The sequence below is a fragment of the Crocuta crocuta genome, unplaced genomic scaffold (assembly GCF_008692635.1).
Source record: "Crocuta crocuta isolate KB4526 unplaced genomic scaffold, BGI_CrCroc_1.0 scaffold761, whole genome shotgun sequence".
NCBI lineage: Eukaryota > Metazoa > Chordata > Mammalia > Carnivora > Hyaenidae > Crocuta > Crocuta crocuta.
The window spans coordinates 1,094,385-1,120,465 of NW_027528354.1; the positions used below are offsets into that span (position 1 = coordinate 1,094,385).

At 36.2% G+C, this 26,081-nt stretch overlaps 2 protein-coding genes across 4 annotated transcripts in view; one reads left to right on the forward strand and one right to left on the reverse strand.

Annotated features, from left to right (window-relative positions):
- Positions 1-11,083, forward strand: part of SMC4 (structural maintenance of chromosomes 4) — a 43,010-nt gene extending 31,927 nt beyond the window's left edge. Inside the window, exons 14-24 of the mRNA XM_077753766.1 lie at positions 2-137; positions 666-745; positions 1,579-1,731; positions 2,870-2,996; positions 6,278-6,467; positions 7,824-7,968; positions 8,246-8,419; positions 9,060-9,242; positions 9,382-9,614; positions 10,148-10,331; positions 10,829-11,083. Of these exons, the coding sequence (XP_077609892.1) occupies positions 2-137; positions 666-745; positions 1,579-1,731; positions 2,870-2,996; positions 6,278-6,467; positions 7,824-7,968; positions 8,246-8,419; positions 9,060-9,242; positions 9,382-9,614; positions 10,148-10,331; positions 10,829-10,981 (1,758 nt within the window). The 3' untranslated portion in view covers positions 10,982-11,083. The remainder of the gene's footprint in view (position 1; positions 138-665; positions 746-1,578; positions 1,732-2,869; positions 2,997-6,277; positions 6,468-7,823; positions 7,969-8,245; positions 8,420-9,059; positions 9,243-9,381; positions 9,615-10,147; positions 10,332-10,828) is intronic.
- Positions 11,084-12,520: 1,437 nt separating this feature from the next.
- TRIM59 (tripartite motif containing 59) lies at positions 12,521-25,262 on the reverse strand. Of its 3 annotated transcripts, XM_077753762.1 has the most exons (4): positions 24,709-25,262; positions 23,759-23,834; positions 21,346-21,402; positions 12,521-15,728 (listed from the first exon to the last, which is right to left on the reverse strand). In XM_077753762.1, the coding sequence occupies exons 3-4, from the start codon at positions 21,400-21,402 to the stop codon at positions 14,514-14,516; spliced, it is 1,272 nt and encodes a 423-aa protein (XP_077609888.1). In that variant the 5' UTR covers positions 23,759-23,834; positions 24,709-25,262; the 3' UTR covers positions 12,521-14,513. The 3 variants fall into 3 exon arrangements, with proteins under 3 accessions (XP_077609888.1, XP_077609890.1, XP_077609889.1); XM_077753764.1 differs by lacking the exon at positions 21,346-21,402 and having other exon boundaries at positions 23,763-23,834; XM_077753763.1 differs by lacking the exon at positions 21,346-21,402 and having other exon boundaries at positions 24,709-25,261.
- Positions 25,263-26,081: the final 819 nt, after the last annotated feature.

The window sequence follows — 26,081 nt, forward strand, 5'->3', positions numbered from 1 at the left end:
AATTCGCGAAGCTTTTTACTTTGCTTTACGGGATACCTTAGTTGCTGACAATTTAGATCAAGCCACAAGAGTAGCATATCAAAAAGATAGAAGATGGAGAGTGGTGACATTACAGGGGCAAATCATAGAACAGTCAGGTAATGAAAGTTTTTTTTTTCCTGGGGCGCCTGGGTGGCTCAGTGAATTAAGCATCCAGTTTTGGCTCAGGTCATCATCTTGTTTCAGGAGGCCGTGTTGGGCTCTGTGCTGACCACTCAGAGCCTGAAGCCTGCTTCAGATTCTGTGTCTCCCTCTTTCTCTGCCCCTCCCCTGCTCTTGCTCTGTCTCTCTCTGCCTCTCAAAAATAAATGTGGGGCATCTGGGTGGCTCAGTCGGTTAAGCGTCCAACTTCGGTTTGGGTCATGATTTCACGGTTCATGGGTTCAAGCCCCACTTTGGGCTCTGTGCTGACAGCCAGCCCAGAGCCTGGAGCATGTTTCCAGTTCTGTGTCTCCCTCTCTCTCTGACCCTCCCCTGCTCACGCTGTCTGTCTGTCTGTCTCTCTCAAAAATTAATAAAACATTAAAAAAATTTAAAAAAATAAAAAATATTAAAAAACTTTTTTTGACATTGACTTTATTTAATCTTATTGGGAGAGATCGCTAAGTCTGACTTCTGTTTTATAGGTACAATGACTGGCGGTGGAAGCAGAGTAATGAAAGGAAGGATGGGTTCATCAGTTGTTGTTGAAATCTCAGAAGAAGAGGTCAGCATATATAAAATTAGGGTCTGATTTTTTTAAAGTTTATTGATGTGTAACATACGTACTATAAAATTAAGCCTTTTTAAGGATACTCAGATTTTAAATTAACAGATTGGATTTTGTATAAATGATATGTATAAGCTGTGGGATTTTTTAAATGTAAAACCCTTAAAGTTCTAAAAATAAAACATGTTAGTTTAGAAAGTATGTGCTCAACATATGTATCTTTCTGATATTACATTTGGATCATATGGATATTTCATAATTTAGTCAATCATTATATGACATTTAATGTTTTTTCGCATATAATTGGTTTAGTGCATAATTGTTTTTTCTATTTCAAAATAAGTATATGCAAAGATTTCCGATACACATTTCTAAATTTTATTTCAAAATATTTTACATGCCCACAAGTATGAGAACGTCAAGATGTCTAGAAAAAATTACTGTGTTCTATTAATCAGAACACTATACTTTTTCTGCCTTTAAAAACATATAGTGTACTTGGATGTCCTGGATACTGAACTTTTTCCAAAGAGGTATCCCTTGATTCTCCCCTGCCTCCCCATATTTTGAAATAGTTTATATCCTTCCACTTAAAAATTTGAATGGTATAAATAGGTACAACACTTAAAATTATCTTTCCATTTGATTCTGTAATATAGACGTTAGTTTGACCATTTCCTAAGCTTTAGGATTGGAAATTGGAACTGGGTTTTTGGTTTTGTTCTGATCTTTAAAATGAGAAGTTGGCGTTTTCTTCATTCCTAAGTTTATTTGGCAATTAATCTAAAATGACTCTTGGAGAAAACTTATTTCACTGGTACTCTTTGTAGGTAAATAGAATGGAATTGCAGTTGCAGAAAGACTCTCAAAAAGCAGTGCAAATCCAGGAACAAAAAGTACAACTGGAAGAAGCAGTAGTTAAGTTAAGGCATAATGAACGAGAAATGAAGAATACACTAGAAAAGTTTACTGCAAGCATCCAGGTACTCTTTTATCAATATTAGCTAATACTATTGGAATTCAGTAGCGTTTGGCAGAAGCATTTTGTTGTTTGCTTACAATTTTAGAAAATAAGTGAGAAGAATGGTTCTCTAGGTGAAAGGCCTATCTCTTGATTTAATGCCCTGTTGGCAGTTTTCCTCCAGTCACAGCTATTCTTGGTTTCCATTTATACTCTTTGGAAATGTATCTTAATATCTGAGAAACCCTTTATTTTCATTCTCCTTTAATAGTAGACTGTTTCCTAATTATGAAAAAGCAGTTCATAACCCACTATTTTAAAAAACAATTATCAGGAAATATCCAAAAGATGATTATTCTTACTTTTTATGTATGTTCTTCAACTTTTTAATATAAATACCTAGTCTTTGTGTTTATGGTAGATAAGGATATGTGTGTAGATTTTTACTGAGTCGTGTTAATTTTTCTTAGTAAATTGTGGTTTTCTTTCTAAGCCAGTGTGAATTTACTTTGTTTACAGCTGCTTTTGAGTGTGTTCTTTTTATCACAATTTGATAAAAGCTTTTCTACGTTACTATGAATACTGCTACGTTTAAAATATCCTTGTTAGGGACTTCTGGCTGGCCCAGTCAGTGGATCATGCGACTCTTGACCTCAAGGTTGTGATTGAGTCTTACATTGGGTGTAGAGATTACTTAGATATAAAATCTTCAAAATAAACAAACAAAATATCCTTGTTAGGTATATGTTTATACACTGATCCAATTATTTCCTTACATTAGATTCCTAAAACTATAGTTATTACCCAAAGGCATTGTTGCATAATGCCAATTGTCTTCAAATAGATGTTCCAATTTACTTTTAGTAGCGTATGTAAATAATTGTTTCCAAGTCTTTGAACACTAGGTAGTCTTCAGTGTGTTGTGAGTTTGCTACTCTGTACCAAAAAATGGCATTTTAACTTGTATTTATGATGAATTACAAATTTCATGTGTTTGTTGGTTGTTTTCACGTTTTATGTTAACTGTGTTTTCTGCCCTTTTGCTATTAGTATTTGTCGTCTTAAAGATTTTAAGTGTCTTTTATTCAAAGTGTTTAAGGTAAATGTTATTGTTACAGTAAGTTAAAATATTGACCTGTAATGTTAAAACATTTCTGTAGCGTTTATCTGAGCAAGAAGAGTATTTGAACGTCCAAGTTAAGGAACTTGAAGCTAATGTACTTGCTACGGCCCCTGACAAAAAAAAGCAGAAATTGCTAGAAGAAAATGTTAGTATTTTCAAAAAAGGTATGTGTCTAAGGGTACACACTTCCTTCTTTTTTTCTTTTGAAATTTGCCAGAAATAGGTTTTTGATGTTCAAAATGTTTAAAATAGTTTGTAGAATAAAAATAGCAGTTACATACTTATCTGCAAGTCAGTTGCTCTGTTTTATGGTTTCTATTATTATTTTTTTTTTCTTTTTGAGAAAGAGAAAGCGCACAAGTTGGGAAGGGGCAGGGGGAGAAGGAGAGAATGCCAGGCAGCTCAACCTCACAGACAATGAGATCATGACCTGAGCCAAAATCAAGAGTTGGAAGCTAAACCAACTGAGCCACCAGGCACCCCTCTATGATTTCATTCTTAAAAGATTATAAAGTATGTACTATTTAGTACTTCATTTAACCAGTAAGAAAACTTAAGGCACAGTTGTTTATATAATTTGCCCAAAGTCATCATACATACAGCATTTAGAGGAATTGAGGACCAAGACAATCTGATTCCAGAACCAGTGCTCTTAATTTTACACTTTGTATACTTTGGCTCGGTCTTACCCTTCAGGATAGTAGTAGTTCTATGGATTTAGGAAACAGGGTATCTGGCGAAGCTAAATTGCTTTAAAGCACACAAGAAATAAGTGGTATACACATGAAGAAAAACGGTCTTTGAAAACTTAGAAAACATGTTTTCCTTCCAGAACTCTATTTTGTATGTGTAAATATGTAAGTGTTCTACCAATATCATAAGGGAATTGATAGACTTATAGCCAAAATTGGCTTTGAAATTTAAATCCCCTGATCATGTACTTGAGCAGCCCTGCTTTTCTTTTCATGTTAGCTTCAATCATAGATGTGCATCTTATTGCAGGAGTGGGGAGTGATAGGTTATAATGACAGACCCCTTCCTGACTTGACCAGAGACACAACAGAAGTATGAGTGCTATGTGATGCTTAGGAGAAGAGCATTCTCAGATCATAGGGTATAAAGGCCCTGAGGCAGGAGTATGCTAGGAGTCCTCAGGAACACAATGAAGCCAAAGTGGCTAACAGAAGAATCCAGATAATGTAGGGCTTTATAGGCCATGGCTCCAAGAGAAATACCCACTAGAGAGTGATGTACAAAGGAAGTGGCATTATCTGACAAGGGTTTTTTTTTCCTTGGATTTATTTTGGATCTCTGTTTTGGTCATTGGTTAACCTCATGCTTCTCTTTCTCCACACATTACTTGTTGTGACTGGTTTGGTGGTACCTAATTGTCAAATGAGCAGCCAAAAATGTGCATGTGTCATCTGTAGCAGCATTTTCAGAGACTGTCAGAATATGTATTTCCTTCTTAATTGAAAAGGAAGCCTTGACTTTATTAGGAACCATATATATATATATATATATGTATAGCTTCTCTCATGGAAATACTGGCTATTATCAGTAGACTAACACTATTGGCTGATATCAATACTATTAATATCTTCTATGAAGTACTCATTTCTACAAGTGTATCTTTAAAATTAAGGCATCATTTTAGAATTTAAAATTAAAAATTTAAAAATTTTTAGAATACCTTTTTATAGAGAATAAGGGGAAGGTGGTTATAAAGACTTCAAAATTACAGATTATATATGCCACAGTTTTTCCTCCTACTTCTAATAGACCTGCTACTATAGATATTAAAAAAGAAATGTATGGTAGATACTTAAGATGTTCTGAAAGGTGCAATTTTTCCAGGGCATTCTGGCCCACCCACCTATTCCCAATATTAGTTGTGGTGCCAGCCCCCATAGTAGCTAGTGCTTTGACCCATAAGTGAGCAGACCACATAGGTAGCCGAATGGAATTTTAACTTCAGAGAACATTGCCACTGTAAGTAAAATAATTTCATTAGAGTATCTTTGGGAATGGAGGAGGATTACTAGTTTTGGCAATATAGAACTTTAAATGTGTATATTTAATATCCTTAGGATAAAAGGGGGATAAAGAGGCCAAAAAAAGGCAAGAGTTGTTTTTCTAGGAGCCAAGTGGTGATTTCAGAAATGTAAAAAATGAGTTTTTGGAATCCACCTCAGTGGAAGGCTGAAAAAATTCTCTGGACAAAAAGAGAAATGGTAAATTATGAGATTTATGGAATTGTTAGTATTAAAACCTACCTGACCAGGAAGAGACAGTGGAGGGGAAGCAGTCATTAAGTCCTCATTCAATCCTGTTTTTAGCAAATTCAGCCTGCCTCCTGTGCCAAAGGCCCATATTCCTCTTTTAGGAGCTTTGTGGGACTCGTTCCATAAGTTAGCGTTACTGTTAACCTTTCTAGACATAAGATAGCTTCAACTCTTCGTCTTTTTGCCACTTCTCATTCTTTCTGTATTGTATAGTGATTAGAATTCAAGTATGGAGAAGAGAATCCACCCTGGCTAATGTAATTGGGATCTGTGTGTTTAAGAGAGCATTAGGTTGTTTACAGAATCATTGGGATGACCAAAGGAACTTCTAAGTTGAACATTTCTAGAGCTGTTCTGCAGAACCATCAAAAGAATTCTACTACCTCTTCTACAATTGGAAAGTCATCTCTCAAATTGGGAAGATGACACTGCAGCTACCAACAATAGAAGCACATTGCTCCTGTCCTAATACATGTCGTCATACTTAAGTGCTATTGCCTGTCAATAGTCACAAAACTTCTGATTGGACACAAGAACTTCTAATGCCACCAAGAAAATGGAAATTTCTGTGACTGCTTGCCAGCAGAAACCTGTCCAATTCATCACATATGCCTTCCAAATTATGTGAATTCTTTCAACTGAATGGACCCCAATTGTGTCAGAAGCATAGATACAAGGGAATCTGGGAAATAGAATTTTAGTTTTCTGTGCCACAGAGAAAACTGCCAGTTCATCCTCCCTCCCCTACTTTGTTACAGCATGTGAGGGAGAACTTTGTTAGATTAGCGGAATAAAATAACCACAGTTCTTTTTTTTTCACAGAGAAGTTAATAGGCACAGAGTCTGAGGGTAAAAATCATTATGAGACCAATAGTCAAGGAAGGACCCTAAGAAAAAGTTGCAGAGATTTTTGGAAAATGCCTGAGGGCATGAAGCCATTAAATAAATAGGTTGTGCTTATGGCTCAGCCAGGTAATTAAATCATGTGTTGTTAAAATACCATTTGTTCTGACATAGGGTATTCTAGTTTTTTTGAAATACATTTCCCTAAATATATAAAATTCCTTTTGCATGCATCAGGTTAAGTCATGACTGAAGTTTACATCTAACAAGTGGTATGTGTGAACCTAGAAACACATATGGACTTCTTTTTATTTCAGAATATGACAGTGTGGCTGAGAAAGCTGGTAAAGTAGAAGCTGAGGTTAAAAGATTACACAATATCATCGTGGAAATCAATAACCATAAACTCAAGGCCCAACAAGACAAACTTGATAAAATAAACAAGCAATTAGATGAGTGTGCTTCTGCTGTTACTAAAGCCCAAGTAGCAATCAAGACTGCTGACAGGTAGAGTTATGTGTACTGCCTAACTTGTCATCTTGCTACCTCCACTTTGGAAAAGGAGTTGTTTAAATTTAATGCCCTTCAAACATTTCCGCTGTTATTAAGCCTGACATGTTTTGGGAAACCTGTAAACATTTATGACCGTGTGTGTGTTTTAAGTAGTAAATAAGTATGCTTTGGCATACAGAACTCCCCAGTTACTATGTGCACATAAAAATTAGACTTTTGTTTCTCTGGGTTAGAGGAATAGATGGTCGTTAACTTAAATAGATCTGTATCTTAGGAAAATAAGAGGTAAACCAAGACCCCTCTTAGCAAAATTGTCTTGGTAACTTTTTAAATTACATGATTATTCCATTGTTCCAACTCAACAAAAAGTTATTAACCATTCATAGATCTTGTTTTTATTTAATTTTTTTAAATGTTTGAGAGAAACGGAGTGTGAGTCGGGGAAGGGCAGAGAGAGGAAAGACACAGAATCCAAAGCAGGTTGCAGGCTCTGAGCTGTCAGCACACTGTCTGATGCAAGGCTCAAACCCACGAACCAAGAGATCATGACCTGAGCTGAAGTTGGACACTTAACTGACTGAGCCACTCAGGCGCCCCTCATAGATCTTGTTTTTAAATCAATTTTTAGAATATTTATTGGTGTTTCTAAAAAATTAGAGCTAAATTTAAGTATATAAAATGTTGAAATGTAAACAGCTATTTCTTTTAAAATTATAAGATTGATTGCATATTGATTATGCAATCTTTGGTTCTCAAAGATAAAAGCACTAATAAGCCATTTGTTTATGTGAAGAGCAAAAGTTTGCCTAAACACATTTGTCAAAGTAGAAGTAACTTTGGGGGGGGGGGGCCTGGTGCTTTTTTTTTTTTTTTAATTTTTTTTTTACAAATAGTTTGTCAAATTAGTTTCCACATAACACTCAGTGCTCATCCCCACAAGTGCCCTCCTCCATGCCCATCCCTCCTCCCCCCAGAAGTAACTTTTTTAATGGAAAATACGGTCCTTGTTGCCCTCCTTAGGAAACACATGTTGCCCTAACTGGGAGGTATTATTTGAATGTATAACTTCAAGGGTATAGAGATTTAAGAATCTCCAATCTGATAAGAAAATGACAAAATAATAATTCAGTGGACAACTTTGCTTCATGATCTAAGTTTCATCAATTTATACTAAGTTTAATATACAACATCCCAGAAGCATATTCAAGGATGAGTTTTATTTAAGAAGTCATAAATTTTAATGTCTCTGATAGAAAAATGTCTCATTAATGTCATGACGTTTTTTGCTAAGTTCTCAGAAGCAGGATAAAGCACACATTACATTTTTAATGTATCATTTTGCTTATTTAGAAATCTTAAAAAAGCACAAGACTCCGTCTTTCGCACAGAGAAAGAAATAAAAGATACTGAGAAAGAAGTAGATGATTTAGCAGCAGAACTAAAAAGTCTTGAGGATAAAGCAGCAGAGGTTGTGAAGAATACAAATGCTGCAGAGGTAAGACTTAAAGATGGGAGTGAATGGTGTTTGAAACAATTTAAAGAGTTGGATATGTGATTTCTGCTTACATAGTAAGCACACAATAAGTTAAAACTTTTATAGCTATATTCATATTTGTATAATAAAAAGATGAGTATTGTCATTTTTCTGTAAATAAACTTTTAAAATGCATGGGACATAGGAAGAGATTGCTAACTTTATCTCTAATGTGAAAAATACCTGTTCTTTCCATTTAGAAGGGTCCTTATCTATAGTAGTTCTTCTTGGTTTTTAGGAATCCTTACCAGAGATCCAGAAAGAACATCGTAATCTACTTCAAGAACTAAAAGTAATTCAAGAAAATGAACACGCACTTCAAAAAGATGCACTTAGTATTAAGTTGAAACTTGAACAAATAGATGGTCACATTGCTGAACATAATTCTAAAATAAAATATTGGCAAAAAGAGGTAAGATTGTTCAATTTCGTTAAATGTAACTTTAAATGTCCTGTATCAGTTTTTTGTTTTGTGTTTGAGATGTTATGATTCTTAATTCCAAGAGATAAATCACTATTTAGGTGTCTAGGGGATGTAATGAATAATATATAATAATTGTTATATATAGAAAAATCTGAATAATGGGTACATTAATCAACATCTTACCCCAGAGCTGATTCAGAGATTTAACAGAAGGCCTCGTGAACACTTGGGAACACTAGAACTGTTTTTCTTGAAGTCCTTTGAAAAATAATTGCTACAGGGGTGCCTGGATGGCTTAGTCGGTTAAGCGTCCGACTTTGGCTTAGGTCATGATCTCGCGGTTCATGGGTTCGGGCCCTGCGTCAGGCTCTGTGCTGACTGCCAGCTCAGAGCCTGGAGCCTCTCTCAGTTTGTGACTCCCTCTCTCTGACCCTCCCCTGTTCACTCTCTCTCTCTCTCTCCTAGAAATAAATAAAACATTAAAAAAAAATAATAATAATAATTGCTACAGAAATTAGCCACAATTCCTTAGAATCTATTTTTTTGTTACATAGGTAATTTTCTCATATTGACTTGATGTTTTTTAAACAATAACTTCCCTAATGTTCATCTAAACTGAACTTTTTAGATTTCAAAAATATCATTGCATCCCATAGAAGATAATCCTCTTGAAGAGATTGCAGTTCTGAGCCCACAGGATCTTGAAGCAATCAAGAATCCAGATTCTATAACAAATCAAATTGCACTTTTAGAAGCCCAGTGTCATGAAATGAAACCAAACCTTGGTGCCATTGCAGAGTATAAAAAGAAGGTATGAATAAATTGTTGATGATTCAAATTCATTTTAGTCCTTAGCCCAAATTGTGAACTTTAATTTCATATAAATAGCAGCATTAATTCTCATATCAAATGAATAACTAGATATTTTTCTCATGATATTTTTTTCATAGGAAGAATTATATTTACAGCGAGTAGCAGAATTGGACAAAATTACTTGTGAAAGAGATCATTTTAGACAGGCATATGAAGATCTTCGGAAACAAAGGCTTAATGAATTCATGGCAGGTTTTTATATAATAACAAATAAATTAAAGGAAAATTATCAAATGCTTACTTTGGGAGGTGATGCTGAGCTGGAGCTTGTAGATAGCTTGGATCCTTTCTCTGAAGGAATCATGTTCAGGTTTGTAATTTGTACTGAGTTTTGGATCCTCTTGTTAACATATCTCTACATATTTTCCAAACTCTCAGTAATTTTTTTAGGGGTGGGAGATAAAGGTTAGAGCTATATAGCTTGCTTATTTGGTGATAAATACTAATTTGTTTACATACTAGCAGTTCATAGCATAAATTATGAGCAAGCAGCAAATATTTAATTTTATACAGTATTTTCTCTATTTCATCTTTTTTTAATTTTTGAGCCATTTCAGCATAACATCAGGATTTTAAAATTGCAAAGCAAAACCAAAATATGTGCTGGAAATGGAAGAATAGCAAGATACTGACTTGCTATTTAAATCTTAAGATTTTGGTATGTGTTTCTGTATAATTATCCTCCAATAACATTTTTTATAAAATAACCCCCAAAAAGTTTAGATTTGTGAAAAGCAAATTAGAGATTCGCAAGGAAGGTAATAAAAGCCATTTACAGAAAACCAATCATGAAATCTTTACCTTTGCAACTAATTTGACTAATGAGAGATTTTCTTAATTCAGTGTTCGACCACCTAAGAAAAGTTGGAAGAAGATCTTCAATCTTTCAGGAGGAGAGAAAACACTTAGTTCATTGGCTTTAGTATTTGCTCTTCACCACTACAAACCCACTCCCCTGTACTTCATGGACGAAATTGATGCGGCCCTTGATTTTAAAAATGTGTCCATTGTTGCATTTTATATATATGTAAGTAATCATTTAGAGGTTTTTGTTCTGGGAATTTTATTAAGGATTCCTTAACAATACACATGGAATTCATTGACATATTTCTTTTGCGCTTTTTCCCTATACTTTTAATTCTACGTCCTATGCTATCAGAGACCACGTCCTTTATTTGAACCAAGTACTTCCTTTTTGGACAAGTAAAATATAAATTGATAATGTAAGGTAGCAGAAACACAATTTAGAATCTCTGGTCTCCTGCCTATTTTCTCCACTAGAAGACTTCTAGGCAACCACTTCTAGGTATTCCAAAAGCATCCCAAATTCCTCTATAACTCATCTACTATGTCATGAATTACCATGCCATCACTCATGTTCATGTTAATTATCAAAGTAATGTTGAATTTATTTCCCCCCCCCCGCAAAAAAAAAAAAAATTTTTTCAGGGAAGTAAAATTTAGATGTTTACTACACTACATGGTTACTGAACACTTCTAACCTATTTTTTTTTTCCTCTTTAGGAACAAACAAAAAATGCCCAGTTCATCATAATTTCTCTTCGAAATAATATGTTTGAGATCTCAGACAGACTTATTGGAATTTACAAGACATATAACATAACAAAAAGTGTTGCAGTAAACCCAAAACAAATCGCATCTAAAGGACTTTGTTGAACTTGTTTATACCCAGGATTCCTCAAATGGAATCTGCATAGATTCAGCCTATTGTATTATTGATTTTTTCTTTGTAAAGGATTATAAATTATATGAAGTATACATTCCTGGATCGAATAACTGATTTTTATGCTATTAGGAGACATGTTATAAGTCTAATAGTCTCTGTACCTGCTTCTTAGGCTGTAAGAATTTGACAATTTGGTAAGCAGCAGCAAGCTACGGAGAAAAGAAGATGCCTGCAGGATCAGGTGATTTGCCCTTAGTCCCAAGTTGTTGCCAGCAGACTTAAAAGTAAGTTTGTTGATGAGCAATAAAGTTCTGAACTCAAATTANATCTAAAGGACTTTGTTGAACTTGTTTATACCCAGGATTCCTCAAATGGAATCTGCATAGATTCAGCCTATTGTATTATTGATTTTTTCTTTGTAAAGGATTATAAATTATATGAAGTATACATTCCTGGATCGAATAACTGATTTTTATGCTATTAGGAGACATGTTATAAGTCTAATAGTCTCTGTACCTGCTTCTTAGGCTGTAAGAATTTGACAATTTGGTAAGCAGCAGCAAGCTACGGAGAAAAGAAAGAAGATGCCTGCAGGATCAGGTGATTTGCCCTTAGTCCCAAGTTGTTGCCAGCAGACTTAAAAGTAAGTTTGTTGATGAGCAATAAAGTTCTGAACTCAAATTACGTTAACCAGGAGGTAGCATAGCATTGTGCATCTTTGACCTACACTGGAAAAGCCTACCGACTACTTAATTGAATAAATCCTTAAGGTAGTCTATTTAATTTACTAGACAATTGCTATATCTATAACCCAAACACTGGAAGCAGTTTTTTAAACTGTTGTGAATTCTGCATGATGAGAAGTTAAATATTTTATATGCTTTTCTAAAACTTGTGTTTAAAACTTCCTAAAGAACCAACAAATTGAGACAGTACCTGAACATGAATAAGGTAACTCCTCAGTTGAAAAGGAATAAATACCCACTATCATTGCATCATAAAAATAAATATGTAGGAGTTAACAGCTTCCTTAGTAGAAATGGAAATTATGTGCTGCTTGCATATTCAATTACCAGGGGTTTTTTTTCCCCCGTTTTCCACACTGTATTAGCTCGGTGTTACAGTGCTTCTGAAAGTTGCAACCACTTGGTTTTCAAGAGGAATTTTGGTATTGATCAAAGTCTTTGCCCTATCTGATTTCTAGATACTGATCCTAAGGAGTTAAAACTACAAGCTCTCTATTCAGCAACAATTGTTTAGGAACTAAAAAAATCCAACAAAGATGGTTTGTATCATAAGTCATTAAATATGTAAATATATTAGCATGTACTTAAATAAAGCAAAATCTGAAACTCCAATGTGGTCATTTGTTTGAAATTAAGATTACAGTAGGAAAAGTAGAACTGTAGGTAAGAGCAGTGGTAAGTGGAACTTAATATTCTTATTACATTTAGTTAATTCCCCTATATGAAAATTCCAAAGATAACTACTCTTGAATTTGAGCACCTTATTAAGCCACTCAGTACAAGTGAAGTAGCAAAATAAGTTTATTACAATATTTTGATATACATAAAACTTAGAAATATATCAAGATTATAGACTTTAAATTTTACAATTTCATACTCCTGGTAAAAATGATAAAACAGGCAGCATGTATAAGAATCAGTTATTGTGTACTATGTTCATGAATACTATATAAGATACATAATTTTGTCTACTAAGAACTGGCAAGTTACAAAATGTTGGTCAGACAAAATGTTCATAGGTAAATCCTTCAATTTTTAGTTATAAATGATTCTTAGACATAAATTAGAAGCCTTATTAAAAATAATACTGGCTTTACGTTTTGATAGCATGACAGCAGGAACACAAAATACATGGGTTCTCCCATATGCTGGCTCTATGGCCTTGGGCAAATTATTTTGGGGATCTATAAAAAGTAGATGTTAATACCTACTTCAGTAAGTGCTTGATCCATAATGTCTAACATTTCAGTGCTTATTAATACATGTACTCAAAAAGTACATGGCATTTTTTTGTGACTAAAATTTATTGCAGCTTCAGCCTAATGTTATTAGTGTACATTTCAATACCTCCAAAAATGTTCTTTGCCCACGTGACTGTAAGTTGTGTTAGATAACTGATTCTCATCATAAATTTAATACAGCCATCCATCTTTGTGTTAAGACTTACTCTCAGTAGGGGCATCTGGGTGGTTCAGGCAGTTGAGCATCCAACTTCAGCTCAGGCCATGATCTCCTAGGGAGTTCAAGCCCCATGTTGAGTGCTATGCTGATAGCCCAGAGCTCAGAGCCTGCTCATGCTTGCTCTCTCAAAAAAATAAACAGGAGTAATTTAGAGCTATAGCTATGTTAATTCATATCTTCTCTGTAATCTAGGACCGGGAGCATTCCCTAATAGGACTAGAAAGTCTCTGAGCTAGGTAGGTTTCCTAGGGAATGGATCCAAGAGCAACAGCCGACTTGGGATTTCTGGAATGCAAATAACTTTATACTTAACGGTTCTATGGACAAAAGAGCCAAAAGTCTTACCACAAGCACAATTCCAGTCCCTGTTAACAATAAGGGAACTAATCAAAGAGCTGACTTAATAGCTACACAGACTCCCATTTAAGCAAAATTCAAGAAAAGATTATTGATACTTTGATATTCACATAAGCAAATGGCAGAAAACTTAACATTTCTAAGACAAATAATACAATAGTTAACATGAGGCAACCTAATCTAAGGAGAATGAATATATCAACCGCATACTAGTCTAGTAATGTTTTCAGAGTTTTTATCCAAAAATTGATTTGACTGGCAAGACTAAATAAAGCACTAACCAAAACTCAAATTTACACAGACCATACAGACAGACCATTATTTGAAAAGATCACTGTTCCCTAACACTTCCAAAATCAGTAGTTAGGAATTAATGTTGATAGATTTAATGCTGTGTTTATCTAAAACTAACGTATCGTGTGTGTTTGATCAGAAATATCCTTAATGTAAGCAATCCCTCACCCCTTTTAGACAGGTGCTTGAATTAAAGCCTCTACTCACCATCCTTGTTTTGCCCATTCAAAGGTTTTGGGCCACATTAAATAAAGGTATATATGCACTTTAAGGATTTTGCCATCTTTTAGCCTAAAAGTTATGCAGACATAACTGCAACACCAACCACTGCAGCATAAAATAATGCTAAAGGACAGTATTTGTACACAAAGGTTTTGCAATGTCACAGCAATAAAGTCAGCCTCAAGCAAACAAAATGGGATAGTTTTAAGTAGTTACTGGACAGTATCCTAGTTTAGACACATTCTGTATTATTTCTAACTTTGACACCTTTTCCATCTAAGAGAAGCATGGACAGTTTTAACATTTCTATGTATTTGTATTTGTTGCAACTCTGATAGTTTAGTTTGCTATTTATCTGTGTTACCCTATTTCTGCCTTTAGCAATGGTTGTTAGTCTGTGCTGTACAAAATAAGCCTATTTAAACAATTCAGATTTGAAGTTTCAACGAGAAACTATTTTCCACATGAATTCCTTCAGTAAATATAAAGTGTGACATAGCGTATTGTTTAAATCATGCAAATTGTTAGATAAACTTTGGTAAACAGATAGAGAGACTTCAGAAAAACATATTGAAGTGATTTCATTTAAAAAGGTTATTATGTGTTGGTTAAAAAAGAGGATCAACATCAGTATCACTGAAATTAATGTAACTATAGCAATGTTTAAAATCTTAAAAAATTCGATTTCTTTTTCATCCTTATCAGGCCAGGAACATGGCATCCTTTTTGAAGAAATTTTCATTTCAGGAATAAGCATTTTCTTAATTTGTCCAATTTCTGTTCTGCTCCAGTCTTCTTTCAATATTTGGCTTACTCGAGGATAAATTTCAACAGGGTAAGCCTCAGGAAGTGGTCTTTGTTTCAAAATCTGTATATGTCGGCGGATATCATCAACTCTTTCAAGAAATTTCAGTGGAGACTCTTCCTGTAAAGATGTTGTCAGTGTCATTAATTCAAGCTGCTGCTCTCTTATTTCTTTCATTCTTTCAATTTGTGGAGTGTATTCTTGATTAATCAGATTGTTAACATTACCAAGAGCAGCTAGGAAATTTTTTTTCTTCTGTTCTAATGTATCACTAAGCTCCTTAAAATACTGGAGAACAACTTCCTTATCACTTTGGACCATCTTCTCTGAATGAGATTTCTGTTCTTCCAGCTTTTCGATAAGACAAGTAAGATCTGTCCAGTGTGTGTCAGTTAACTGTTCAAGCAGTTTTTGAGGCGTATCCTTTTCTTTCAGATAGGCACTCTGAAGATCATCTATGGGATGACCGTGATGTTGCCCTATGGTAAGGCAATGACCACAAACTAATTTTTTATCTAGGAGACAGTAAACATTTAATGGTTGTCTGTAATGTTCAGGACAGGTAATGATATCTGGATGGTCTTCTTGCTGGTATTTTTCAATAATAGCCCTTAATGCAAAATTAACAGGTAAAGATTCAATACCAGTTGGAGCAATTTCAATAATACTTCTGCAGTTGGGGCACTTGAGTGGAATTCGTAAAGGTCTCCATATATAAAAGTTCCCAGATGCTTGAAGAACATTTTCCAAGCAATTTCTACAAAATGTATGAGAGCATGGTAGTACACGAGGATCTTCAAATATACTGTAACAAATGGGGCATGTTAACTCGTCCTCAAAATCGTGCATTTCCTGTCAAGAGAGAAAAGTGTTTTAAGCCTACATACAACAAAGACACTTGTACATACTATAAAGTTTCAGGTGTTAACCTCAAAACTATTAATACACTATGCTTATCATTTAAAAGACAATAATCAAAATGTTTAAGATTTTTTTTTTTTAATGTTTTTTATTTATTTCTAGGAGAGAGAGAGACAGCATGAGCAGGGGAGGGTCAGAGAGAGAGGGAGTCACAGACTGAAACAGGCTCCAGGCTCTGAGCTGGCAGTCAGCACAGAGCCCGACGCGGGGCTCGAACCCACGAACCGCCAGACCATGACCTGAGCGAAAGTCGGACGCCTAACCGACTAAGCCACCCGGGCGCCCCAAAATGTTTAAGATTTTTTAAAGGCAGCTTTCTGAGTAATACAACTCCTAATATGTAAGATAGACTGATCATTTTTAAGTTTACTCACCTTGGGACAAAAAAACATGCTAAACAATTCTAATTTGTAATAAATTCTTCAAATTAAAGTCACTTAAATTTGTTTCTTTGCAAAAGTAAAATTCAGTGTTCTACTGAAGTCTACTTAATGATAATCCTTGCAATAAGTGCTAAAATCAAAACTGTACACAAATAATGAAGTCCTGGCCACAGCAGACAAGACCAAATAGACATATTGGTAAGAACGTTAAAATGGTCACTATTTGCAGATAACACAATATTTTATATAGAAAACCCTAAAGACTCCCCCCCCCCGCCAAAATTTTAGAATAAATGAACATTCAGTAAAGTTGCAGGATACAAAATTAATCTGTTGCATTCCTATACATTTATTAACAAAGTAGCAGAAAGAAATTAATACCCACATTTACTAGAATAAAATACCTAGGAGGAAGCCAAGGAGGTAAAAGACCTGTACTCTGAAAATTATTCAACACTGATGGAAGAAACAGAAGATGACAGAAGTTGAAAAATATGCCATATAGGAAGATTATTATTACATGTCTATAATACCTAAAGCAATCTACAGCTTCAAGGTAATCTCTATCAAAATACCAGTAATACTTCTCACAGAACTAGAACAAGCCTAAAATTTGTATGGAACCACCAAAGTCCCTGAGCAGCCAAAGTAATGGTAAGAAAGAACGAGGGTGGGGAGTACTGCAATCACAGGTTTCAAAAGACTACCAAGCTGTAGTGCTCAGTATGGTACGAAAACAAACAACACTCATGGGCAATCTGTGGACAAAGGAGACCAGAATATACATACATTAAGGAAAAAAATCATCTCTTTAATGATGCTGGGAAAACTGAACAACTATGTGCAAAAGAATGAAACCACCACTTTCTTTACACCATATACAAAAATAAAGTGGACTAGAGACCTAAACATAAAACCTGAAAACTCCCTTAAAGAAAACAAAATAATCTCTGGGACATCAGCCTCAGTGACATTTTTGTAGATAGGTCTCAAGGGTAACCAAAACTAAAGTAAATTAGAAATACACAAAAATAAAGTCTCTGTCCAGCAAGTGAAAAGGCAGTGGAAGAAAATACATTTTGCAAATGATACCTGATAAGGCGCTAATCATCTAAAATCTATAAGGAACTTGTATAACCCAACACCAAAAAGCAATCCAATTAAAAAGTGGGCACAGGATGTGAATAAACAGGTTTCCAAAGACATTCAGATGGCCAATAGACACTTGACACAATGTTCGACATCACTGCTCATCACAGAAACACCCCTCAAAAACCATGAGACCCTAAGTTTGTCAGAATGGCTAGTAGACAAGAAATGAGTGTTGGTGAGGATATATAAAAGGGTATCCTGCATTGTCAGTGGAGTGTAAATTGGTGCAAACACTGGAAACCAGCATGGAGGTTCCTTAACTAAAAATTGAAATCCAATACAACCCTGTAATTCCACTACTACATATTTACCCAAAAAAATAAAAACTAATTCATGGGGCACCTGGGTGGCTCAGTCAGCTAAGTGTCCAACTTCAGCTCAGGTCATGGCTGAGGTTCGTGGGTTTGAGCCCCTCAGTGCTGACAGCTAGCTCCAGCCTGGAACCTGCTTCAGATTTTGGATCTCCCTCTCTCTGACCCTCCCCTGCTCAAACTGTCTCAGAAATAAATAGAACATTAAAAAAAAAAAAAAAAAAAAAAAACCACTTAATTCAAAAAGATATATGTACCCCATGTTCACTGCAGCATTATCTGCAATAGCCAAGATACAGAGGCAACGCAAGTATCAATAAGTGAATGGATAAGATCTGGTGGTTATGTGTGTATGTATATATAGATATGTATTTAGATACACACAATGGAATAACAATCAGCCATAGAAAAATTAGATTTTGCCATCTACAACAACATGGATGGACCCAGAGGGTATTATTAAGCTAAGTGAAATAAGACTAAATACCATGATTTCAGTTACATGTGGAAATCTAAAAATCAAATGAGCAAACAAAAACACCAAAACAGACCCACAAATACAGAGAACAAACGGGGGGCTACAGGTCAAGGGTGGGTGGGGATGGTGAAATGGGTGAAGGGGCTTGGCAGTGCAGGCCTTACAGCTGTGGGATAAGTCACAAAGATGAAAGGTGCATCATAAGGAATACGGTTATTGGTACTGAATAGCATTATTACATGTATTAGCACGGTAGCTGCACTTGCATGATCACAACATAATATATATATAGTTATTGAAACACTATATTGTATACCTGAAACTAATTTAATATGTGTCAACTAAAAGGTTAGGATTTTTTTTTAATGTTTTTTTTATTTATTTCTAGGAGAGAGAGAGAGACAGCGTGAGCAGGGGAGGGTCAGAGAGAGAGGGGGTCACAGACTGAAACAGGCTCCAGGCTCTGAGCTGGCAGTCAGCACAGAGCCCGACGCGGAGCTCGAACCCACAAACCGCGAGATCATGACCTAAGCGAAAGTCGGACGCTTAACCGACTAAGCCACCCAGGCGCCCCTAGGATTCTTTTTAATGATGCAAATACAAGCAAGATTACACATTTCTCCTAAATAACAAATTGGGATTGGCAAAATGATAGTCTTTAATTAAAAAGAATTAATATCCCCAGTTGGATCAACCACAGTTTCTAAAGAAAAGTATTAAATTTCTCTAGGGGCACTTGGTGGCTCAGTCGGTTGAGTGCCCGATTTTGGCTCAGGTCATGATCTCACAGTTCATGGGTTCAAACCCCATGTCAGGCTCTGTGCTGAAAGCTCAGAGCCTGGAGCCTGCTTCAGATTCTGTGTCTCCTTCTCTTTCTGCCCCTCCCCTACTCATGCTGTGTCTCAAAAATATTTAAGTTTTTCAAATAAATAATAATTTCTCTAGTAACTGCTATTATAAATTTCTTAGCTTCTTGAATTGAAATACTAGTAGTATTTAAAGCCCAGAATCAGCATAGTGTAATATTCTGAAGTAATAATTTGGAGATTTGGAAGGGAAAACTTTTCTTTAATGTTTGTTTTTGAGAGAGACAGAACCTGAAGCAGGTTCCAGGCTGTGAGCTGTCAGCACAAAGTCCAATGCAGCTTTGAACCCTTAGTCCTTCCAATAAAAATCCGTTTTAAAGATCAAATGTTGATTGGGGTTAACTAGGAAATACTGACCAGTAGAGTTAGTGGTAAAGAACATTAGTCCTCTTTACTTAATGAAAGAAACCCAGCAATAGTAACCTCTTGGCAAGATATTTTTGACATTTCCAACAACAGAAGCCTGAAATTTTGCATCCTACCTCCTAAGGTCTTACTTTGTACCTATTCTCAAATGCAAGCCACAATCTTCAGGACCTACTTAGTCCTGATAGAGAAAAATCAAGTTACACCACCATTCAGAGAAACTTAAAGAGAAAAACAGAAAGCCCAAGTCTCATCCATGTAAAATATGAAGGTTACACCAAATGATCCTCCACAAAATTTTTAAGATTAAAAGTTTGCGAAGATGTCTACAAATAATTCTGTACTTTTAATAACTNAAAGGTTACACCAAATGATCCTCCACAAAATTTTTAAAAGTTTGCGAAGATGTCTACAAATAATTCTGTACTTTTAATAACTATTAAAAACCTCTTTAGACTTTTGGCTCTATGCTCTTTCATCATTTTGGAAATCAAACTCTTATTCAAGTCTCCAATTGGGCTCTGCCTCTTCCCCAACTTAAGAGCCCTTATTATCTCACTGAATGCTGTACTGCCAATTTATAACACTTAACTGGAGTTTAAGAGAATTTTATAACATTTACCTATATATTAGGATGTAAGCCTGCAATAAGGGCAGGAATTATGTCTAAACACAGAACTCGACACATAGTAGGTAGTCACTCAATACTGACTGGATACTACCCCTTAAGAGAGCAATGTTAATGAAATGTCAGAGCTTAGTTTTTTTATGTAGCAAAATCTCTGACTTTGTTTAGGAAAAGCTATAATAGGAAAGTCTGTAAGTCTATCAAAAAATACCCCATTCAGATTGACAATATTCAGAAGCCTAATGGGCCAAAATGTGTCACAGAGATAGTAAGGTTAAACTGTGAAGCACTCCAGGAAACTAAAGTAACTGGGCAACCATACAGAAGATGACATTCATTGCAGGTAAGTGCAAGCGAACACATGTTGGGAAGACTTTGTGACTTTACGCTATGCCTACAGAGAGCTCCGTAATCACACAAAAACCATCCATGAAAACCAACCTGTTTCTCGGAGGATTTTAGTGATGTCAGAATTCATAATGAAAGAATAAACAAAATAGCACTTTTCAGGGAAAAAACAGCATCTGACCAGTAGACATATATTCTATTTAGATATAATACTGGAGCTATTTAATGTTTTAAGTACCAAAATTAGGCCTAAAACAATCTAACCTTTTCCCTCTAAAGCCCCATAGTTTTCAAAAGTTAGAAAATATTTTTGAGAACCCATTTAGGGACCCCAAAAGCTCAACTTTGTTTAGAATGAAGATATTCACAACAATACTGAAAGAAAATGTCATCTCTTGAATTTATATAAAATAGAAAGCAAATATGGTCTCAAACGTTAACTTTCATATAATTAGAAATTTGTGGATAGCTTGAAGATACAGAAATCAAATCCTACCCCTGGACTACCCTCTTCTTGCTGAGTTATTAAAAACAGATTTTAAGCAATAAATTTATGACAAGTCAGACTGGTTAACAGAAGCAAGCCTGGTTGAAAATAACTCTGGAAGGCCAGGAACTTTCTGACTCCGGTTATTGCCTGAGAAACAGAAGATATGGGTGGTTCCCATGCTTAGAAACTAATTCTTCCAGAAACTAGTATGGCATTTTACCCACCAGAAGTTTTCCATACCCAGCCCAGACTATTGGGGAGGGAGGGTAGGAGAAAAAACTTTACCTGTGTGTATTTTCTAGGATGAGTAGATCTTAGATTTAGCTATGCACTATATATGAAACACCACTGGCAGTGAAAGGATGGCCTCAAAGTTCTCAGGAAAAAATGGCTTCCAACCTAAAATTCTATACCTAGAGGAACAAATTTTGAGGGTAGACTGAGGATAGTTGACATGAGAGGTCTAAAAATGAATACTCACCCTCCCTTTCTACTTCAGGAAAATAAGAAAAGCAAGAATTCTTACCAGGTTAATGGTGGAATTAAATCCAGGACAAGTGTGCAATGTCAGAGAACAAGTCATCTGGAAAAAGATGATAGATCCAAAAGGAAGGTCTTTAAGAAATGGAACTGACAGACTATCTTGTTTGAACAGTGAAAGGTAATGACAAAGCTAAATTTTGGGAAAAGGGACTGAATTATATGGGGTGTTCTTGGGACTGTCTCTCTGCACCCCCACCCCGTCGTCTCTCTCAAAATAAAAAAAGTTTGCCATTTGTTCTGAAGATAGTATAACAAGATTCCAAAACCTAACAAACACAAACTAAATATAAAAATAAGACATATCAAAAATGGGTACTGATCTACAATCCTGAACACAATATTAGGAAAAACAAATCCAGAGTACATTAAAAGAATACAGTACAATGACCAAAATGAGGTTCTTCCCAGAAATGTAGAGTTAATTTAATAACAGAAAATTACTCTGTTAGGTCAAAAGAGAAAAACTGTATGATCACATTAGATGTGGAAAATGCACATAATAGAAGAGAGTTAAGTAAGCAATCCACAAAGACAGAAAGTGAAACGGTGCTAGTGGGAGAAGATGGGAGAGTTATTGCGTAGTTCCAGTTTGGGAAGATGGAAAAAGTGCCACCAATGGATGTGACGTTGAACAAAAATGTGAATGTACTTAAGGCCACTAAATCATACACTTAAAAATGGTTATAATGGTACATTTTATGCATATTTTCAACACAATAAGAACTTTTTTTAAGTTTTTGCCTATTACCTAGTCTTTCCTCTGCCAAATTAATTGTAGAATTTATATTATTTTACACTTTTAGAAAGCAAAGAAGTAAAATAAAAGTAACCCATGTAAAATGTTATTTTCCTCCAGTGAGTACTAAAATCCCCAAAACAATAACAACTTATTTCAAGATTTCCTGCTTCCCTTTTTAAAGTCACCAAGAAATAAATACAAAAAACTCATTTTCAGAAAAAAATATGAGGCTAAATCATCCAAATAAAGGTATTTCACAAATTTCTTGTGTTTACGTGTCAAAAATAAACACACTTCTGAATTTCTAAACTTTTTATGCAGTCTTTGTCCAGAAAACTGATTTCCTATGGAGTCCCACAATGTCTAACTAGCATATTATGAATGGTCAGTACTGATAGATTACAGAGATTTGGGAAGATCTCCAAATTCTCTAGATTATGGAGAATCAAGGAATACAAAAAAATATCATTTTCCAATCTATTAGTTTAGTGTGTAAACTACTTTTTAAGTTTTAATTCACTAATAAAGCCTTTCATCTCTAAACATGAACAGTAATAAAACATCCATTACATTTTACAACCTCTGAAGAGAAATTATGTTTACCACATTATAGAGTTAAGTGACTTGCTTTGGAACTTAGTGTGAGTCAGCAATAAGTCTGGAAAAATTCTGATTGGGTCTCACATCTTTTGGCCCTAACTGATACAAAGCACATTTTATGCAATTCAAGTTTACTTTAGGGGTGCCTCGGTGGCTCAATTGGTTGAGCATCCAACTCTTGATTTCAGCTCAAGCCTCACACTGGACTTGGTGCTGAGCGTGGAGTCTGCTTAGGAGTCTCTCTGTCCCTCTCCCCTGCTTGCAATTCTCTCTCCAAAATAAAAAATAAAAATGCTTTTTTAAAAAATTACTTTAGAAATACAATTGTGCCATCTATATACATAGGCAAGATTTTAAAAATACTTTTATACATATAAACACAAAAATAATGAAGGATCACCAAAATTAAAAAAAAAAAATCCTATGGTCAGACAGGACTTCAACTCTGCCCATTTGCACTTGTTCTTGTATTCTGACATTAACCTATTTCCCCAACCTAAAAAAGAAACCATTTATGCAATTTAACCAGGAACTGAAATGAAAAATTAGGGTTTTCATTGCTTTTTTCTTAACACTTTTCACAGTGAAAATCTATTCAGTGGAAAACATCCAGCAATATGTTTGCGGGAAGGCAATATTTAACACTACCTAAAATCAAAATTTCACCTTGCCAGACTAGGTAAACTGTGGTACCTTACTTTAAAGGATAGCTATATAATCATCAAAAGAATGCAAACTGGTATGTAAGTGGATAGTAAAAAGGTGTCCAGGTAACTTAGTAAATGCAGCTTGCAGATCTGTATGTATAAAATGATACCATTTGCGTGTTTAGATGTACACAAATCCTTGTAAAATTTCTGAAAGAGTATACATAAGTGACTAAGGTGTAATTCAAATGAAGTTGTTTACTTTTCATTTTATGCTCCTCCTAGATGGCTTGAATTTTATACACTAACATGTCTTTTTCAAAAGATTAAAGAATCTCAGCTTACACTTTAAACTCAGAAACAAATTACTGAAAATTTATTTTGTATTCACTTACTGTTTTAGAGCTTACCTACTTGTTGATCGTCTGGCTTAGCGACTGAATATACTTTATCTTCTCCAACTTTTTCAGATTCTGTTATTAGTATCTAAAATTAAAATAATTTTATCTTAATGTTTCAATTTACATTCTCAAAAAATATGTTAAATTAGACATCATAGGAATGGTTATTTCACTCTTTGATGTTTATCTCCCCTGTGCCTCACTGTGTTTTTATAAAAACTGTGACAAATATCATCAGTTACTGGCGCTGGAGAGGTAGCACCTGTACCCTGAAAACCCCAACAATTCTGTGATCAAATAAATTGTCACAAAGGATCTCTTTGTAGCGTCAATACGAACTCTTGAAAATGTTGGTCAACAATGGTGATGACGGAACAAACATCCACGCTTATCTGTGGCTGCTTAGAGTTAACCTGGACACAAGAAACATCCATGGGAGTGAAAGTTCTTGCCAGCTTAAAATTATAAACATTGATTGAGGGCATTCCAGTCAATACGTCCGTACATCTCTCAGTTCTGCCACTTAAATGTTGTGGGACCCTGAGTCAGTTTTTCCCAGTGCCTCTCAGAACTGAGGTTTCACACTTGTAAAAATGGGCATAATTAAACCTACTCTGTTAAGGGAGCCTCCCTCCTAATGCACTTCCACCGCCTCGGCGCCCTCCACCGCCAAAGCACGCGAGGCCGACCAGTTCTGTGGAGGGCGGCTCTTCTCGCCCTCACCACCACAAACGGCTGCCCCGTCACAGAAATGCAGTTCCATACCGGAGGGAGGAAAACGAGATTCCCCAAAATCCCCATTTGGGACAGGAAAGAATAAACGCGGGATTCATGCCCACCCCTCTCCATCACGCCCCGGACTCTTCTCCAAACACACCTAGTGTACCAGCCTGTGCTACAGGGAAAGAAAAGACCCAGAGACACATTCTCGGACCCGAAAAGCCGCTCCTTAGACTCACCGCCAAGAGGAAGAGCCAGCTCCTCCACAGGCTGAAACAGCTCTACCGCCTCCAGGCTGGGCGTCCCCGAGATGCTCTGCGTCCCCGCCCTGCTCCGCCCTGAGGGATTTCAGGTGCCCAGATGGGGCGGGGCCTTGCGGAGACTCAGGACGCAGGCGCAGTCTCCCGGCAACTTTCAACTGCGCAGCATCCGCCAATCGGAAAGAGCGCGGGGCAGCTGTTCAAAAGTAAACTGCTCGCTGTGCCCGTGGAGACAGAGACGGAATTGCAAGGGCTGGGTTTCGAGCTCTGGGCCAGCTTTCCTGCACCTGCGCACTAGAGGGCCCCCCCCCTCCGCCCCCGCCTCTCGGAGGCTCTGAAGACACGCGGTAGGAGGTGCTTCAGTGCGTGCGGGCCCTTCCAGCGGCCAAAGTCGTAGGCTGGGCTCCCTCGTGGGGAAGTGAGATTTTGTCCGCGGCTCCAGGAGAGGTGCAGTCTAGCGGCGGCTGACGGTTTCTACAAAAATGTTTCACAGGACTGTGTTTCACTTGGAGCCAATCCGGCACAGCTGACTCTAGACTTTAACGCGCAGCGTCTCCCATTGTTACTTCACAGGTTCCCTGCCAGGGGAAGTTTCCTCCCCCGCCCCCCCCCCGCCTTGAGAGCACACGCACACCAGTGCGCAAGCTCCGTCCCTCCTCCCTCCTGTCCGACCTGGACCCTACCAGAGTACGTGGCTGAGCCTAGGGGAGGGGTCTTCTGATTATCTACAGTTTTCTTGAAGAGAACTTATTCTGAGAGCCATCTCCCTAGTCTCCCCCACCTCCTTTTCCAATTTCATAAAATTATCGACTAGAGATGACTCTTGCTCAGAATTCCTGATTCAATCTCTTCACCGTATTTCACCTTAAGCCCCTAGGATCAGAAAACATACAGTTAGGTAGTCCTCTTCCCTTTTTTTCTTGAGAAACTTTATCTCGCTGTAGCTCAAGACTCATCACAGCTTCCATCTCTTTAACTGTACTGAAAAGTCATTTACCGCTGTGCCAAATAAAACAGGCTTGGTATACTGTATATTGCCAATACATTCAGGTATTAGGCTCTTATACATTAAATTATAGAAGAATATAAAACATAGTATGAAACAAGATAATATCTGTGGGTGCCAACTTCAGATGTCTTCACCAATCCAGTTACTGAAAGTTGGCTTTTGATGTATGGAGTCTGTCAATATCACAAGATTCCCACTGTTACATGATGGTATATATCCATTTCAGCTTTATTATGCATATACATTTTATATTTAAACACTGGTTTCATCCTGATTTTTGTTAGTTTTCTGTCAAAATAATATGGATATCTTTCCTTAGCAATAAATGTACTACTATAAAAAT